General features: G+C 35.2%; 1 protein-coding gene across 1 annotated transcript; it reads left to right on the top strand.

Moving 5' to 3' along the window:
• Positions 1–4,910: 4,910 nt before the first annotated feature.
• On the top strand, positions 4,911–20,490 carry LOC148606522 (sphingomyelin phosphodiesterase-like). The gene is made up of 13 exons (XM_088543739.1): positions 4,911–5,728; positions 6,449–6,613; positions 9,260–9,383; positions 9,865–9,971; positions 10,685–10,854; positions 11,604–11,714; positions 12,073–12,153; positions 12,637–12,724; positions 14,204–14,286; positions 18,105–18,297; positions 18,685–18,774; positions 19,512–19,606; positions 19,917–20,490. Exons 1-13 carry the CDS (start codon positions 5,393–5,395, stop codon positions 20,032–20,034), a joined length of 1,761 nt encoding a protein of 586 aa, XP_088399865.1. The 5' UTR covers positions 4,911–5,392; the 3' UTR covers positions 20,035–20,490.
• Positions 20,491–20,698: the final 208 nt, after the last annotated feature.

The raw sequence follows: 20,698 nt of genomic DNA on the forward strand, positions 1-20,698 counted from the left end.
CTGTAAGATAAATATAGAATTTAACTGTGACGTAATTTCGCGCCAAATGTGAAAACGAAAGTAGTTTATAGTTAGGAATAATTGAATTGAAACAAAGCACTTGTAGGTAAAAATAAAAGAGGGATATTTTTTCAGCTTTACACAGTAAATCCAGGGGCGTAACTAGGCCTGTTTTAGTTGTACGCAAAATTACGGCGAGGGGGAGGGGGGGGGGGGGTCACTCAAGGCCCCCAGTGAGTCCGGCAAGGCAAAGCCCTGAGGGAAACTCTTGAATTTTAACGATTTTGGAGCCAGTTTTTCAGAGCCTATACTATGTTCATGGTATGCATATGTGATAAATAACCTTTATTTCATCTTTAAAATGTGTGTTTTTATTTTTGTTACAGATGACTGTATTGATAAGTCAACTTGATCAGGAACTCATCATTTATTTACATACACCCGCTTGTAAGCGGGTGATGAATGCTTCATCAATTATTCTCTGGCTGTCTGCCGGTCCGTCCCGAGTTTCTATTAGTATCTCTTCTGAAAGGAATTTGATGGGGGTTCCATTGATAAGTATTGATAAGTCAACTTGATTAGGAACTCATCGTTTATTTATATACGCCCGCTTTTAAGCGAGTGATGAATGCTTCATCAATTATTCTCTGGCTGTCTGCCCGTCCGTCCCAAGTTTCTATTAGTATATCTTCTGAAAGGAATTTGATGGGGCTTCCCTTGAAAAGATCAATGCCGTTGTTTGAGGCACGGACTTAGTCAATCAAATTTATTAATATTTATGGAGGCCCTGATGTAATTATGCAACTACACCATTGAATTTGGGACTAGCCACTAGGATAAATTTTGAATTAAAATTTCAAGAAAAAACTGAAAGGCAGGACAGGTCATATGTAAAAATGCAGGATCTATTATTGTCTGATTTTTTTCCCTTTTTGTATATACTTTAAACAAGTATTATCTTTAAAAAAAATTTTTTATAAATTAAAAGGTAGCCGACGCAGTAAAATTTCATTCTTTTTACTTATAAACTTTTACAGGAAATAATACATGGCACGCAATTCAAATTTTCGATACAGTTTTTTTTCGTACGATTCTAAGTTATCAGTATTTAGCCAGTCAGGAAACAGAATTGACTCGCGTTTCCATGGGAGAGCGTCTTTAAGGTCAGAGGGAAAACAGTGAATCTATACCGAATACGTCGGAAAAACTTTGCGCCGCAGAAAAAAAGGCTATTTTCTTAAAACAAAAGGTATAGAGTAGAAAATTTCATCCTGCCCCTAAATATCAAATGGTTGCGCCCTTAGTCCGATTTTGGCAACATTATTGTTCCAAACGCTTATTTGTAAGAAATTTATCACTGTATAAAATAAATCAACGTAGTTTGTGGCTGCTCTTGCGTAACGTATGACTCAATAAAAAGTATTCAAAATTGAGGGGGAAAAGAAAAACCAATTCAAACAAATTATACTTAAAGAACCGGTCCCTGGTCAACTCACATCGCAGTGACCAATCTCCGAAGCATTGGCCTCTTCCATGCCGGCACTTCTTTTGCCATTCCAGAATATTGGTGGAGGAACGTCAACGGTACGGAACTGGAGCTGTTTTGGAGCTTGCGCAGTGACAGCAGAGAGAATAATAACAAAACCAGCATAGACGGCAAAACCTGGTTTTAATACTTTTCTAACCGATTACATGTAAGTGTGCCTAGCAACATGAGAGATGAAATAAAAAATCTGGAAAACAAGGTCAAATATTAGAAAATAACATTAGCAGTTTCTCCCGACTAGATTTTGAAATTACTACATGGCAAAACTATAACCAAGGCCATATCCAAAATAAAAAGTGGTAAAAGTCCTGGCCACGATAGCATTAGCAATGAAATGTATCACAAACATATAATGGACCCACCCCTGTCCGAATTTGTATATGGCATAGTTATAATTAACTTACGAGGCTTTTTTCTTCGTCGACCTTTTAACCCGGGGTTACTTCCATTAGAAATGGTAGTATGCATGTACCGCAGAACAGGGCTCATTTTTCACAAATAACCTGTCATGGTCATGATTGAAATTTTGACCCTAGTAACAGGACTTCTTTTTCATATTATATCATTGAATACACAAGGTCTGTTTAAAATCACCCTGTTTTAACACGTTTAACAAATCAGTGATGATGTCATTACAGTATTATTGCAAACTTCACTAGTAGTATAACCAGTATAACGTTTTACCATTGAATGTCATTGACAGGATATGCTTTTTTTCCGACGCAGTCGGTATAGTTTCGCTATTTACCCTTTGACCTGAAGGCCGCTCCTCTATCTCTACTATGGAAACGCAAGTCACCTGATCGTAATTCTGTTTTCCGATTGGCCAAATACTGATAAATTAGTGGCGTTCGAAAAAACTGTATAGAACATTTGAAATTACGTGTCATGTGTCAGTTTCTTGAAAGAAATGTTGGAACTTAGAAGTAAAAGGAACAAAATTTTACTGCGTCGGCTATCTTTTTTTTGGTTTTAAATAGTATTTGTTCCAAATTATCTTCATTACTTTTCATTATCCGGATTACCTATACATTGATTGTTACTGACAGGGTATGATTTTTTATCCTGCAATGTGTTCATTAAAGGGCAAATAATGGGTGTCAAATAAATTTTTGCTTTATTTGTATAGTAGTGAATAAAGCAATTAAGCTCCGCCCACCATCACAAACACGAGTCCCGTCGAATCTCCTCTGTCAATCTGTCAGTAACAGCGTTCTGAAGACATTGTGCCACCCTTCTCCCAAACAAACATGTCTAGCCGTGTCAATTCAATGTTTCACGGCGCAACTTTGAACATTGCCTCGGTGAATGTTTACACAAACAGTCCAAAAAATCAATAACTTTGTCAAAAGTGAAAGTAGGTCACGGAAGAATGTATTTCACACCAGAAAAACTTGTTAAATTACGGAAATTGTTGTTTAATTTTGAATATTTATGTGTATGACTCGTTTAAAAGTAAAAGTTACAATTTACAATTCGTCAAATAATGTCCATCTCTCAGAACTACTTTTTGTCGCGGGTTTTCAATGAACGGCAAATGCTTGGGGGCTCACGACAGGTTCCTACTTTTGAATTAAATACTCTTAACAACATGGAACCATCAAAATTAACTTATTGCAGAGCCTCGCAGTTACTTCCCCTTCCTTAGCCTCATACAATTCTTTTTATATTTTTCTGTACTTCACTAATTTTGTATATCCATTGTCCTATTTGACAACCATAATCGGCACATACGTACTCATTTTTTAGCGGAGTACCCTCCCTACCCAGGCTTTTCAGTGTCTACAGAGTCCTTCATCTAAATTTTTTTTTTTTTTTTTTTTTTTTTTTTTTTTTTTTTTTTAAGAATAGATACAGTACGATTTATATATAAAATTACCGAATCTTGAATTATCCAATGAGAGAAATTATAGAACGTCATTTACCGAAAACTGAGGTCCAAGAACTTTATTATGTGTCTTTCTTTCTTTGGAATCAGGTAAGCTGTGAAGTCTGCCTTATAAGAGTGGGGGAATAACTAGCAAACGAATAGGCACAGATAGTTCTCGTAGATATACCAAACAAGCCCACCACACTTGATAACATGTTGCCGATCAAACATTACAACATTTTGAGGACGCTTACCCTACCGGTGCACCTGGTCCATGCTCCCAGTTTTTAGTGGAGTCCGAGTTGCTCATTTGCTTTTGTTACTTTGTATGTATGATTTTAGTTAGTTTAGGTTCTTTGTTGTGTATGTCTGTTTTCCATGTCTGGTCTTTGTCCCTGGATTTACATTCTTTTGATTACCGCTATAACCTTGGTTCCCTTGATTACTCTTTGACAACACCTTCTTATATGAATTCAGCAAGTGATTTTTTTTTAAATTCAATTCCAACAAAACAAAGAAAATGATCCTGTATTATACATTCGTTGCTAGGTGTCCTTTTATAGTAGAAATGGTCAAAACTGATTAGTTTTGCTTACAGTGCATTAGTCTTCCTCTTTCAATTTACTTCGGGTTTGACATCATATAAGCAGCTCGACGGATGTTTGTAGAAAAATGGAGGACGCTTACCCTACCGCGTCTGTCTGGAACGCGGGACTGTGTTTCAGACTTTGGAATCAGCACCAAGCACTCTTGATGGCAACCTAAGTAATTCAAAGCCTCTAGGCAGGACTAACACAGACCCAGCAGATTGGTTCGATCTCGTTAAAAACCGCATTCCCTGCACTATATTTTTGTTAAATGAAGAAAATGATAATTTGATTTTGATTTCCATGAGATCAGTTGGTTGTCAACGCCCGATTATTTTGTTAAAATACGTATATGGTCCAGACCGTATTTGTGTGTCGTCTTGTTCCCTCGGAATTGCTCGACTTTATCCGTTCGATACAATTCGCAGTTTCGTATTACTCGAATTTACCATTTATACTATACATAATGACCAGCTAATTGTACGAGTTAATACACATTTTTTGGCGGTCTATCGACGGAGAACATCTACAATGGATACGTACAAACGAACGAAAAATTGATCGATAAATTTAAGCTTCTATCATGAATTTCCAGATACAGTTCACGAGTATATATAAACCCCAACGATATCTTTATATACAGATAATATGTACACTGGTCAATAAAATATACAGATTTTATGAGCTGGCCCACCCACCCTATCCATTTGATTCACTCAAATAAATGTCTGGTAAAATAAATTTGTGTCTCGCATGCGACGTTCGGCATTTTGTTTAATGTGACGTTTTTGCCTCACTAACAGCAATGAGGCGACCAAGCTAAATAGGAAGTAGCCTCCTAAGTGGGCATAATTAATTTGATTATCATTTCTTTTGAAAATATCAAACTATAATTTACTTCCTTTTTAGAGAACAACAGTCACTTAAAATATTATAGTACAATGTACTAAAGACTACATCATTTAAAATCGTGTTATCGATTTCACAATTTACATAAAGGCAGTTCATTAATAAAACACAAAATATTTCCTTAATACGGACTTTTTTTCTCAGTTTCAAGTTGTGATCAGGAAATAATGTACATGACATCTTGCTATTGAAGTCACCAGATATATTGCGGTCAAGTATCTCAACAGCCGATTTCAATGTTGGATTAGTAAATACTAGTATATGACACATTTGTATGTCACGGCTGATATACTAAATATTTATCTATACTGTATCTATTTGGATTTGTAAACTGTTTTTAGGACATGTGATACACACGTAAATCTACTCGGTAAAATAAAATATTAGTGCTTAAAACTTTATTAATCTATTCCAAAAGAGTGTGGGCTGGTTTCGCCTGATTAGTCAAATTCTTCTTTTTGTGCAATTAATTGGTAAAAAATGGAATGGCCACAGTTTTTAGTGATCACTGCTGTTGTTTCAACATTACTCCTCTCTGGGGCACCCGTAGCGTACAAACATTTCTTCGGCAGTTCATCGGATAGCCTTGATACAGTGATAACCGTGAAGTCACGACTAAACCCTAAAATCAAATATGTTTGTGGTAATATTGAATCTATATCGTGTGATATTTGTCGTGTTTTTGTAACCGGATTACGACTTCTTATATCCCGACAAGCGTCCGAAGAAGAAATAATATCGTTTTCTATTGAAGTGTGTGAAAAATTCAAGATTGAAGATGAAAAAGTCTGCAAAGGTGTCGTGTATATGTTTAAGGTATGTCATCATTTCTAATTTCTACTAATCAAACTAAACTATTAAATTAGGGGAAACGGGGGGGGGGGGGTAAGCTTTGAAATGACCAACGCTATTTGGTTAATTATTGTTTGGATACTGTAAAAGTTTTTTGGCGAATTATAACAGGTGGCGCTTGGAGACGGATGGGATTAGAACCTCCACTTTGTGCATTTTTGGGATTTGAATCGACAGGTAATAGCCTGCAAGGCAGAGGCAGACTAAAATATTTGCATGAACTCATAAGTTTTCGCAAAATTTTGCGTTTAACTTTGGTTTCAATTCTATTTGTCCCCTACCACCCTGAAATCGTATATCCAGGCGCGGATTCATACGAGCGGACCGTTTCTCGGGATCCGCCAGTGCTGTAATGCGATACGTACATATACAATGTACGTCACTCTGCTTCTGTCTTACATAATTTATACAAATGTCAATATCTTTAGCACAAGTTAAGTACTAGACAGTGATGTTTCTTCGCTGCCCCTTACTGTAAGTGGCTAAATTCGCAACAACCACGCTAAATTGTCGTGGTAAGATCTGTACCATAACACAATTTAAAACTGTCGTGAATAATTTGTTCGAAGAATATTTTAAGGCGATTCGACGAGAAGATCGAGTAGATTGATCGCAGAATCTGCGAAAATCCCATGTTTTTTTTTAAATTAAATCATTCTATATATTCCACTGCTTTTGTTTTAGGATGAGTTTATTGGCGTCCTGGAGAAGTTGGTTCTGTCGACTGAAGAGGCATGTGGATTGATCGTAGGGGAGGAATGTGGATCACCATATAACCCAGAGTCGATGTGGAACGTGACCCTCCCTGTCAACCCAAAACCACCAGTAAAACCACCTATTCCCCCAAAAGTAAGTGGCATGCAACGCTACTGAAAGTATGATTTGTGATATGATGCCCTGCAACATAAGAATTCTTTTGCCACAATCACATATTTTAGAGGCAGTATTTCAGAGGCTGTGCACGCTTAATAATGGAGAGGTGGCATGCAGGTTTACAACTAAAATGCTGTTCTAATCTAGTATTTACTGATAACAAGTGTATCATGGTACATACGGAATTTTATGGAATATGCACGAGATATATACGAGTATTAGATACTAAAAATGTAAAAAAAAAAAGGCAACAGGAGTGATCTCTGAGAGCCCACGAAAGATAATATGTTCTGAGATGTTGAAAATGGACAAAAAGCGGTATTGTAATTCTTTGTTCAAATAATTTATTTCATGTCCAGTTCACAATTTTAAATGTAACCTATTTCATTTCATTTCCATTTATTTTATCAAACTGGCTCAATCGAAAATTTAATTTACGGTGCAAATGAACACGTAACACTCGCGCAAATAAGTTTTGGTGCAAAGGGAAACAAAATTTGCGCAAAATGGATACTTACAGAAAAAGACAACATATATACTTCATAGTAGGTTGTCTTTATTATAGTTATATTCATGTTTACACACAAAAAAAATGTTGTTTACAAACTAGATCGAAGTATTCGTTTCCGATTTTTCTGTAAACCCAATGATCGTATGTTTTGTAGGTTGAATTAAAGCTTTTTATGTGTTTTCTGTCCGCTGTTCATATAATTACTAATACTTTATTTTTGTCTTGTCATAACCTTTTTCTTTACCATAAGTTGATGAAACAATCCGTTTTACTGTAAGCTAGATGAGAGTCTTACTCCCTTTTAGTGCACGTATCACAATGCTGGTTGATGGGTTTCTGTAGGGTGGTTCCCCTTAATTTATACTACTACATGTTTCCGTAGGCTAGTTCCCCTCAGTAAAAATTACATTTTTTGTAGGCTGGCTCCCTTAAGTTAATACTATTTTTTTCTGCAATCGGCCTTTCTCCATACGCAAAAGAATCAAAGTATTCATGTACTGAATCAATTTATATTGATCGTTTGAATTTTTACGCCTCAAGTAATCGTCATTATATTGCATTCATTTTGATTATGAAGGACATTACAAAAAAACCACACACACACACACACTCTCATACCAATTTCATAATACATCGTAGCAGTGCGCCAGTTTACCTTATAATATTCAGGTTCGTTGTCGGTTTACATGGAACACCTAGATGAATGAACACAAAAATCTCCGACATACTGCATAATTGAACTACAAACTTCTAGTTGGCATTTCACAGTTTCTAAATATTTTCAAGTTGAAATTTAATTTATCGACCACCAGGTCGGAACTTTCTGTCAAATTATTAAAACTGAAGCCACCCCAATCATTGAAAAAAAATCATGTCCTTACATACATGTACCTCTCAACTAGCCACATTCCTTAGTTGATAAGCTTTATAGCTCAAGTGCTACAAGTTATCGCATGTGTGTCATTTAAAGTGCTAATTTTCCGAGGCATCTAGTTCCGGCCACACATACATCAACATAAACGCCAAATTCTTAGAATACAATTTCAACAATTATGCATGGTGCAGACAATACTGGCCATGCACTTTTAAGACCCTGGAGCACCAGGAGCACCTGCAGCTCTATTATCTTTACACATGGCCATACTAGCTCATTAGAATGATTATTACAACAAAGCAATATCCCAGATCATCCACAGACTGACACCATTCCCGGAAAATGCATTATCAAATTTTCTATGCCATTGTCTAAACAAAATTTCTATTTATATCATGTATCTAAATATAAAGAGACAACTTGAATACATCGACAGTGAACGACCAATTGCAAAGAAATAAACAGGTACTGATAAGAGATTTGAGGTCAAATATTTTTAATTGGATCGTTGTTAATACAAATGTAAAATCCTAATTAATCAGCATATTAAGTTCTCTGTAAAAGTTGTTTATTGGGTTTGTAATTGGCGTAAATAACATAGAATTAAATTTGATATATTAGAATTATCTATAAAATGGACCAGACTATCTACATTTGAACCTCGATGGGGTATGCCGATTGGACTTTTTTTACTGCGGTAGTGTAAGATAAATGAAGATGCTATCAGGCCTTACAATTCTGATCAATCTAAATTTATCAAAACAGTGTAGCGGAAACGGCCGAGTAGTTCTGATTTATTTTTCTGTAGATTGGTTCCACTTAGTCAATACTTTTTGTTTTTTAAGCTAGTTCCCTTAAGTTCATCATGTACTGTACATTTCTGTCATGAGCAGTTTGTAGTAGGCTGGTTTTCCTATACTATTTTTTTTTTCTGTAGGCTGGTTCATCTAAAGTAATACTAAAATGATAATTAATTGGACTGAGCGAATAACCAATTGATTATCCCATTTATTATATAGATTTCCTACATATTTTTACATGAATTTTAAATTACGTGATCGGCGGATGGATATCAAAGTTGTGAGTTTTTGGCGGGAGAAAATCCTCGAGTGAACTCGCGCAGTGTGAATTGTAGAAATTTATTACGCTGGGAATATTCGATAAAACACTGCTATCTATTTAATAATATTTTTTCTTTAGTCATATTCCTCTAAGTTAAAACTATATTTTTCTGTAGGCTGGTTCCCCTAAGCTAAGAATTTTACACGTATCAGATATACACTTAGATTCTAAGTACTATACGGGATCAAATGCCGTCTGTGGAGAACCACTCTGTTGTAGGAAAAGTAATGGAATTGCACGTAAGTGATTCGTAAACACAGGTCACCGGTAAATAACTGCTTTTTATCTCAGGATCCTCAAAAGAAACCACCCCGAATACTTACAGGAATGGCATAATTTTCGTTTAACTCTCGATCGCCTTTAATTTTGAACCATTTTGGGGGAAAAATATAGTACATTTGAGCTTGAGAAACATTAAAAGTTGATATAGAAAAAAAAATAAAATAAATAAAACAAAACAAACAAGCAAGAAAAAAAACGTAGGTGAATGTAATTAAAAATATAATTTTGGTTGCTTATGTATTGCAAAGTATGATAGTTGTCTTCCGAACTTACATGCCGAGCTCTCAACTATTTTCATTTTTTATATAATAATTCCCATAAAGCTTGTAATTTTCAACAATAAAAAAACCTTTCTGTTGAATGATTCTTTTTTTCTACAAATTATCGCATCATTCGCATATTCAACTTCTATATTTTATATGATTTTGCTATTTCTAGCTAGTGGATCACCTGCTGCAGGGAAGTATGGAGCCCTTGACGACTGTGACATTCCGTTAGTTACTGTTCAGAGTCTGTTTGAGTATTTGGCAACAATAAAAGATCAGGTACTGCATTTTCTACAGTGTATGAAATTAGCTTTTAAACTTGAAAGAAAATGAAAATCCAATAAAGAAACATGTCGTTATTTCATTAATCATGGTCTGCTGGAAAAAAAGACAATGAAAAACAAAGATGTTATTTTGGAAATACTCGTTGTACGCATCTTTGTGTTTGTAATGAAAGTATCAGTGACACCGAATGGCATGTAGGAGATTGTCAAAGTGCTAGAATAGCCCTCTAATGGAATATTGTCGACGAATTAGGAAGCAATTGAAGTGAATGTCAACAAAAAAGAAAGATTAAACATATACCGCTGCATCGATCGGAAAGACAATTCAGAGTTATCAAAAATCCAAAAACATGGTCGAGACATGAAAACAGGAAACAGCGATTATCCAGTTGCATAATGCAGAGAATGCTATGCAATGCAATTGCGTGTAAAAAAACTGGATATAAGAAAGAATAGACGGCACACAAAATATCTAATGCATTTGATAAAAAATATGAAAAATAGGAGTGATATCAAGTGCTCCGGAAGGTAAGAGTTACAAATAATGAAATTACAGGTTACATCGTCGTGTACAGCCGACATTCAATGAAACAGTTTAACATTGTCATAGGTTATAAATATTAGACTAGGGAAAAATAAACGTTACATGCTATTCATTGTCAAATGTTAAGTATAAAAGCTAGATCGAATACGCTTGATATATTTTAGTTTGATTATGTACTGTTCACTGGAGACCTTCCAGCTCACAATATCTGGAATCAGTCTCGGAGCGACATTCTAACAGCCATGTCTACTGTCGAGATACTCTTCAAAACATATCTCCCAGGCAAAAAGATTTACAACACTTTGGGTAACCACGAAAGTTCCCCAGTCAACAGGTATGATGTGATATTTTCAATTCAGTCAGATTTGTAGCCATGTAATATAATCAAGCCGGAAGAAAAGCTAATCGTATTGGGCTGCACGCACGAATGTCTATAGAGAATTTATTTTAATCATACACTGCTTGGCAAAGCGATTTACGACATCTGATGTTTTCAATTTTGGAAGCAATATTAACAGTGTGGTAACATAGAGATCACACGGACTGTCCGTTTGTCTGTTTTCATTCCTTGCTAAGGTCCAAAATATTTCCTTCCTATTAAAATTCTATAATGCAACCTAAAAGTTTGACTATCTTGCGTAATTAATTATATAAATCATACCACCGCAATTAAAAGACACTTGGGGTACATAGGTTTCAACCTATCTGTCTGTCCGTCCGTCGTTGTGTTATAAGCAACGATTCCCGTATTTCTTGTTTCATTTTCAAGGTCCGATACATTTATGGATATTTCAGATTCAGACCCAAAATGGGTCACTCGATTTTCATGAACCTTTTAGTTTTCTTGTGTTAGATGGTTGTACTGCAATGCAATGAAATTCGCATATTTTTAGAAAATTCTTCGACATGTTATTTTTTTAAAGATATAACAGGCCTACCTAGTTTGGTACCGTGCGTCTTGAAACGGACGGTATTCAAGGATGCTGTCATAGTTGATTTTTTTTATCTTGTGTATGGATGTACACGTAAAAGTAATTATAAAAGGTTTCTTATCATTCGTTTTGAATTTTCGTATTTTTTTAGCTTCCCTCCAGATTATATCAAAGGATATGACGCTGAGACGTGGCTGTATGAAGCTACTGCCAAACTATGGTCAAACTGGCTTCCAGAAGATACCATGGCAGATATCAGAAGGTGTGATTTTGTACACGGTCAATTTTACTTTTCATATATTAATCAAACAATTGAGTTCCATTGAATGAATGAAAGCTATGCATATTCAACAGTGTAAATTGCCATTGTTATATACTAATAAAACACATGAGCCTGCTTCCTCTATCTATATATGCAACCACCTTATGATAATTTAGGTATCCAAAAACGTTTTTGTTCCCACTACTATGTATATCGATTCGAGTCAATTCCCTGTGCATTTTAATGTATTTATAAGTGCAAAAGAAAAGAATGGATAGCTGAAACATTTAAACAGAAACATTTTATCAGAAATGCTAATATAAATGTCATGATTTAGGTTTTTTACTTTCATTTTCAGAGCTGGCTATTACACAATCTTGATAGAGAAAGGTTTTAGACTGATATCACTGAATACAAACTTCTGTAATAACATGAATTGGTAAGTATGTAAATAAGTCAGCGAGTAGAGAGCCTGGTGGTGCAGTACATGAGTACTGGTAATTAAAGAAATTATCGCGATTTCGTCATTTAAGTACTTTTTGTACTTCTCTGTCTAAGAATCAGGCACATGAAAAAAAAAGGATTTTACATACAGCTTTATCAAAGTGTTTATACCTCACAACTTTCAGAAATAACTATCATAGTGTTTGTAAAATTTGCTTTATAAAAATATTGATAGCTCAAATTTTGTTGACATGCACAATGGAAAAATGGCTGGAAAATTTTTGCGTACTTTTTCACAATTATAAGCAGTCAAAAATATTTAAAACACAGATTTCCCAGGATAATTTTAAATAGCCTTTGGGTTGTTTTGAAAAAACAGTTACATTACATTGTCCTTGTTTTTATGTATGATACATAATTACACTTTTCCAATTCGTATTAGATTTTTTAAGATAGGAATTTCATTTCCCTTTTTCAGGTGGTTACTGGTGAACACAACAGACCCCATGGGGCAACTGAGCTGGTTCATCAATGTATTACAAAACTCCGAAAACAATAATGAAAAGGTACAGCTCTTGTATGGTATGAACTTCCCACTTATACCATATACCACCCCCCATTCCAAAAATACCCGTCCCCCATACAATACCCATTGCGTATTTTTCATCAAATATTTACATTATCAAATTAAAATTTATAATTCTTAAACAGTTAAGCTGTTATTTTTAATTAATTTTAATATATATTTCTTTATATCAATAAAGGATTTATGCCAGATTTCCCCCATTCGCCCCCCCCTCATATACCATAGAATGAGAAGCTTTCCCCATACAAGTACTGTAGCATACAGTCGATTCAAAATACATGTTTAGCCAATTATATGTATTATTATATATGTATTGCTACAGGACTGAAGTTATCACTACAGAAGTTTTATGGTCGTCGTCATGAACTCGTGGATTGTTACGGTGTATCCATCTGCACCATGAAAACTGATTTGCTCAACGTGTCACAATTTCCATTTCCTTTTTCGTCTACCCTAGACTTTACTCCAGCAGTGCTAGAGGTTGTCTGGCAAGCTGTTTTCTGACTTGGTGCCATCCTACCCCATTGGGGTATGGAGGAACGGCATTCAAACCTCTTACGTTGTAGGAGTACCCTGGACTTGACTTTTTATGAGCAACTCGGCGGGTGTTTCTAGAAAAGCAGAAGACATTTACCCTACCGGTGCACCTGGTCCATGTTCACAGTTATTAGTGTTGCAGTCCGAGTTGCTCATTTAACCGTATGTATTTATTTGGTTATTTTATATTTTTTGTTGTGTTTGACTGTTTTCAATGTCTGATCTTTGACCCTATATTACATTCTTTTGATTTCCGCTAGAATCTTGGTTCCCTAAATTACGCTGATGATACATGTATTTGCCTATATCAGTTGATAGGCATTGATAAATTTTAGGTTTGTAACCCTATTTTATTACAGAGTTTTGTCAAATTTGTGCAAAATCAAAGCTAATATGAGCAAATAATAGCCTGGAAACCCGGCCAATCTTTATTTCGCGGTCAGAACACCATCTTATATGTAATATGTATAACATCTGCATTCATTTCATAAAATGAGTATTTTTTTAGTTTATTCCATAAGATATCTCATGCATTCACCCCACCCAAAACCACAACTAACAAAATAGACAATGTCTTCTCGGTTTGTAATCTTACAGGAGCAAACTTACACAGTACGTGCAATATCAATGTCTCGGGCAATTTTAAAATATAGTGCATTGGCTTTTTTTTAACTGATGGGAATGCAGTTAAGAAGATTGATGTAAGTTGCTGCAGTCCGTTTTATTACACCGCCACAGGAAGTGGCGAGATATTATAATACCCTTCGAAAAGTTGTGTGTCCCTCTGTCTGTCTACCCTCCCAACGATTCCCAGATGATAACTTGAAAACGGATTCATTATATTTTTTTGTACGTGGAGGGTGTCATGAAATGTTCCATTAATGCCCTATTTTTATAATGCGATTGTTCCTTTGCATTTTAGGTGCACGTTATAGGACATATTTTCCCAGGTGGTGGCAGCTGTCTGAAGGCCTGGAGTTGGAATTATTACAAAATTGTTAACAGGTATTTTTATTCATAAGTGTAGAAAATGCAAGTAGATTAATTTATACATAAGCACAATTAAAATAAAAGTGTAAGGGACTTTATTTGAAGGTCGTTAATTTATACATAAGCACAATTAAAATAAAAGTGTAAGGGACTTTATTTGAAGGTCGGTATTGTCAAATTAAACCCAAAAGGCCTTTGTTTATGAATAGTGTTTGACACGTGTTGCGCAGCTACATTATTGTTGCTAGATCATTACCAGATTATACTCATATGCAATATGACAGGTGCCGCAGGAGAAGGACATGTTTGCCCTTCCAGAGCACCTGATGTCACTCCCATTTTTTTGTGGGAGAGTTGATATTGCTTTAGTTTTTGATGACATATTGTTTCCTTATCTTTAGCATTTGTGTAATCCTTTTTATTCGGTTCGTTGTGGATGTAGATCGTTCCCGTTTCATGTGTTCACGTTTTTTTTACTACTTGAACCACCCCACTGCTGTCGCTTCGGTATTTTTTGCCGATATTTATTTAATTTGTCAATTATAAACTTGTAAAAGCATCAATGATGATTTAATTGGCATTAGGAACATCTATCAGTATTACGTACGATTCACAATGAAACGAAGAATACTACACAAAAATAATACAATAGTGTCTGTTTTCATTATAACGAACAACCTCAGTCTGCATATATTTTCTTTCTATTTCGCTGGTTCCTCCAATAGACCACTGGCATTTGGGGCACGGATGGTTTCGACCACCCCTTTTTCAAGACCCTTAGTTTTCGTCTAATTCTTTACGTATTTTTGCCAGGTTCTGGGCACTTTCATTGAAACTGTCACAAAAAAAAATGACTTAAATTCCTTCTACTAGCACACAGGCGGGTATTTAAGTCGGTGTTTTAATTAGTGGCATTATGCATTATTGTGTGACACTTTCAATGAATGGCTCCAGAACCTGGCAGAAATTCTAGTTTTAATCAAACTTATGAATAAAGGGATAGTCGGAACCATCTGCAAGTGCAACAGACAGAGTGTCTTGCAAGAACACGAAATTGCTGATCCTTCCCGAGTACTCGAGTTTACTGCCTGTGTTTTTCTTGTACTCGACATTTCAGTACTTTATATTCGCATATGACTTGCTTCATTTTATATTTATACTCCATGTTATGCTGCAGATCTGTGCCGTGTTTACCGCCGTAGCGTCATAGTACTACCATCATACGAGATAAAAATGTACCTCTTAAATATGATACACGTATGTTTCTTGCTTGTATAAGAACGGGAAGTTTACATGAAATGATCGGTTAGCATTGAACATTACCCTGTTTCCGATTCTGGCACAGAGGCTCGTTACAAGACTATATAGGTCATAAACATTAGCAGGGACCCAATATCTATGCATATTCATTGCCAGTTGTTTAATCTGGTTCCTAATCTGGTTCCCTGGTCAATGAGCGACCAAAAGAGCGCTAAAATATACCTCTTTTAAAAAAATGTGTGTCTATGTGTGTGTGTGTGTTTTCTTTTTTGCTTGTACGAGAACGGGAAGGTTACACTAAACGATGAAATGATCGGTAAGCACTGAATTTATGTAATATCACTCAGTTTACAATTCAGACAAATGGACTTGTTACAATTGACTATATTGATCATATACATTATCAAGACCCCGATATCTATATACTATATATAGTCTTGCCAGTTTTTAACCTGGTTCCGGGTACCCAGTTGTTTTGATTAAATGTAGGTGACATACCACTAAGTCAACCAATGTGGACTATTTTTGCGTACGTTCTAAAAGTACAAGTTTTAGTACACTTGTGTTATGTTGCTGTGGAAAAGGTGCACATCAAATCTACTTAAGTGAGCTTGTGTTTTGCAGGGAATTATATTTTCTTCGTCCCTACATAATTTCTACATAAAATGGTCACTGTAACTTACTGAATTAAATATTTTATGAAATCTTCGTGAAGATCCCGTTTTGTGAAATGGAGGGGAGTTCCCATTCTTTTTTAGCTCATAGTGTGTTGCACTGCCAGGTAGTAAACCCCAAATAATATTTTCAGGGCTACTGGAGTAAACATGCAGCTTTTAGTTGATGTATAGTCTTCAGGTTAAACTTAAGGTAGAAGCTCCGTAACACATTGAAAGAGTAATCAAGGTAACCAAGATTCTAGCGGAAATCAAAAGAATGTAATCCAGGGACAAGGACCAGACATGGAAAACAGACATACACAACAAAGAACATAAAGTAACTAAAGCAATACATGTATACAAAGCAACAAAAGTAAATGAGCAATCCGTAATCCACTAAAAACTGGGAGCATGGACCAGGTGTATCGGTAGGGTAAGCTTCCTCTGATTTTCTAGAAACAATCGCCGAGTTGCTCCTGAAAGTCAAGTCTGGGGTAGACGAACGAGGAAAGGAAAACTATGACACTTTGAACAAATCCGTTTTCATGGTGCAAATGGATACATCGTAACGATCCACAAGTCCATGATGGCGACCATGAAACTTTGTAGTGATGATTTCAATCTTGCGGCAACATAACCCTGTTCTAGAAGCCTAACTGTAAGAAGTCTAGCGCGATACAAAAGTCTGTGTAGTTACGGCAAGCTCTGGCATAACGTATGAGTTGTGATATGAAAACTCATATGCAGGTGCTGAAGGGATGTTGCCACAGATGAAAGGAAAGTTGACAATTCTGAAGGAAAAGTAATCACGTTTGTCGTAAGGTTTGGTCAATAGTTTTCCTTTACCATCGATATCTAAGTGTAGGTCAAGATATGAGTCTGACTTCACAGTGTCTGCAGTATCCTTTATCTCAAGTTCTTTGGGGGTAGATGCGATATATCGCATCCCCGAAATTAGGATTGTTAAATATAATACGTCATCTGTGTAGCGGAAACTGAGATTTAAAGATCTAGCTAATCGCTTAAAATTTAGTGAAATTAGAATTGGAGCCTATGGGAAGTGAAATTAGTGGTTTATAGCCTGAAAACATTCGGGTCATCACGGTTACGAAAGAGTACGCAATCATATCAAGAGAACCAAGATTCTAGGGGAAGTCATCCGATTTTAGTGCATATCGCATTCGTACCATTTAGTAAGACAAAATCAGTGGCATAGAATATTTGACCATTAGCGACTTTGAAGACTAAAGTTCTTTTATGTCGTGTGATTGTTTTCTTTCTCTTGGCTACAAACCACTAATTCAGATTCCCATTACTCTCTATGTTAATTTGCTCATTTTCAGGGGTTCCTCAGTAGTTTACCTTAAGTTTAACCTAATCAAAACCATACATCACCTGAAACATACACATGTACTGCTATGTTACTCAAAATTTCACAAGGGGTTTACTACCTTGCTGTGCAGCACTGACACTCGGAACTCATCTACCCTAAAAATAGCCTAGGGAATCCTAAAAATTCTTTATTTAGGCCATCTTTATTTCTAGTTCCACCAAATCAGTCTATTTAGGTTTGATGCAGCATAATTTGGGCTTAAAATTATCAGAATAAAATTCTCTTTTTGAAAAAAGTACATTCATTTAAAAATATTCAAAAAATAATTTTTAACTTTTTTTATAATGGCATGCTAAAGGGACTACTTTTTAATTTGGCGCAGGACTTTTTGTGTATCTTCCAAATTGATGATGCACTTGGTGATCTGAAACCTAAATGCACAAATTTCTCCCCTTTTGGTAAACTATTTCATTATTTTATGGTTCAAGAACTACTTGGGCATTTCTCTATGAGCCTTGAAACACCTGCATGATAAAGGAGTCAGGTGCACCAGTACAGTCTATTTATATTATTGTATATTACAGGTATGAAAACACAATAGTAGGTCAGTTCTTTGGACATGTACACAATGAGCTTTACACCATGTTTTATGATGATATCAACTTTACAAGACCAAACAATGTTCTATATGTACCAGGGAGTGTAACAACATTTTCTAGACTAAACCCAACTTTCAGGATTTATGAAGTCGATGGGTTATACAATGGAAGTTCTTGGGTAGGTTATACTAATTTTCGGGTGTAAATCTGAAAATTCAATTTTGATAAATATGAAAGAGGCAACCACCATTGTTCCATTTAAGATCTGAATGCTATCAGTTCGGATGGCAGAACTAGATTTAAAAGAGTAGGGTTTCAAGGCTATTATTTGAGCTTTTTTGCCCAAATTTTTTTCCGAGGTTCCAGTTGCCTAGCGAGCGTATGTGTTACTAAAAATACATAATAACATTTCACCAAGCCCCTGTGGATCAACTGCGATCAATCCCAGACGAATGTTAGTCAAAATATGAAATAAGACTCGTGATCCGTTCTTTTCGTTTACATGCTTTGATTATTTGTTTATAAATGACTTTAATACTAGTCGGTTATGTTTGTGACTTTTTAGTACCCATTGGATTACCAGAATTACTACCTCAATATAACAGAAGTCAACGAGAGCAAGAAATCTGTCTGGAGGAAGGAGTATAGTGCCAAGGTATGTTACAGTCTATACAAGTGGTGTAATGTTCCTACAAATTAGTTGACATTGTTTATAAGCATATCTTTAAAAGCATTTTCTGTGTGCAACACTACCCACAGAATCCCCTTAATGCATATGCCATAGAAAAAAAAACCATGTTCAGTCAAACCTGTTTTAAATGACCTAAGGGACAGCAAAATTATGGTCTTCATTACAGATTGATTTTATATATATATCTACTCTGCATAGGGATATTTTAATCATAGCCTTCAAATATACCTTATTGCTAAATACAGGTGGTTGCTAAGACCGGGTTTACTGTAAATACAGATGGTTTCTAAGACAGGGTTTACTGTAAGGCTCAAAATAATAATAGTCTTGTTTCCTGCTACCAGCAAGAAAAAAGTAGGGAAATTATTTTAATTTTCCAAAACATTTTACAAATCCAGTAATGGGTATAGCAGTGCTTGAGCCAAAATGGCCGTTAGGTTAATGGGCACAAAAAAACTAGGGTAAGTAAGGTAGCAGGAAACAGACATATTATTTTTTGGCCTTATGCTATTGCTCCAAGTTTAGTAATAGGAGTTGCCTAGAAACCAGGATTTTGCTTGGACCACCTGGACACTTTTTTCTGATATATTCCATATAATGCATTCTTTGCAGAGAATTAAAAAATATATCAATTTTTACTGTTGTCCCTTTAAACAATGCTTATGCCAGCGTGAAACATTACTTCTTATTTGTAACTAAAGGCTGACCTAGGTTTGAAGAATCTATATCCAGCTGCTTGGGATGACCTTATTAATAGAATGCAGAAAAATGACACTTTGTTTCAACAATATTACAGGTAAGACATATACAGGAGCTATTGTCAAGACAGATTTTCATATATGGGCAAAGGGGACCATGCAATTATTTGGCTGTTAAAACCTGATATAGAATACATTGCTACAAATAGAAATTAATAAATATTTGAGCCAAATTTTCATCTATTAGTTGTTTATTCTTCTTTGCATTAATGTGAACTCGAGTGCTACATTTTCTAATACAAAAAAATGTGGCCAATCACAAAACAAGAATTGCAAGTGATATTAACAATATCATTTTTCATTGATCATAATATTCATGAAATCAATTTCATATTATTTTTATTGTAGATATACACAGAAACTGGCAACTAAAGAGATTTGCAATGCTGGCTGTAAAAAATCTTTACTCTGTGATCTGAAGTCAGGTCGTTCACATGACCAGGATAATCTGTGTAAAAATCTGTAGCTTTTCTAACAATATTAGGCTAAATAAATTTAATAAGTAGATTTTCATTCATTCCTGCCCCAATAAAATTGGGGTTGAAATTTCAAAATCTAGATTTTTTTTCATGCCAGTGTCTTGTATTGAGTTACTTTGACACACAAAACTTTCATATCTTGATGACTTAAATAATATTTCTTATCTGAAACTGATGTGGATTTAGAAACCAGAACATGTCTCTACTTCAAATAGCTAAAATTAGTCTAGCAAATGTCTGGTAAGAAATAAAAATTAAAATCATCCATATTTTTAGTGAAGGTTGGATGAGAATCTTCCATTAAGTTTACTTGGCCTAAATACTCCATATATTTTGCTCATTTTTAACATGTTATTTTATGCCTAGTAGTAATGTTTCATTTATATATGGCCAATGGCTACTTTTCAACTCTCAAATAGTGCAATAAATTTCATGTTTTACTATAGATGTGTTTGTTCTGTACATTTTGTATTGAAAAATAGGGTAGGCAGGATAGCAGGAAATAGGGTAGGCAGGATAGCAGGAAAAAGGGTAGGCAGGATAGCAGGAAACAGAATTTGTTTTTTGCCTAGAACATCATCAGTATTCTATGGTCCACAGTAATAATTAAAAGACTGATTAGATTTAGTTGTAATCTGGAAACTGTAACTA

Source organism: Perna viridis, chromosome 9 (assembly GCF_037379345.1).
Source record: "Perna viridis isolate PV_CMFRI_1.1 ecotype Kerala chromosome 9, ASM3737934v1, whole genome shotgun sequence".
Classification (NCBI taxonomy): Eukaryota; Metazoa; Mollusca; class Bivalvia; order Mytilida; family Mytilidae; genus Perna; species Perna viridis.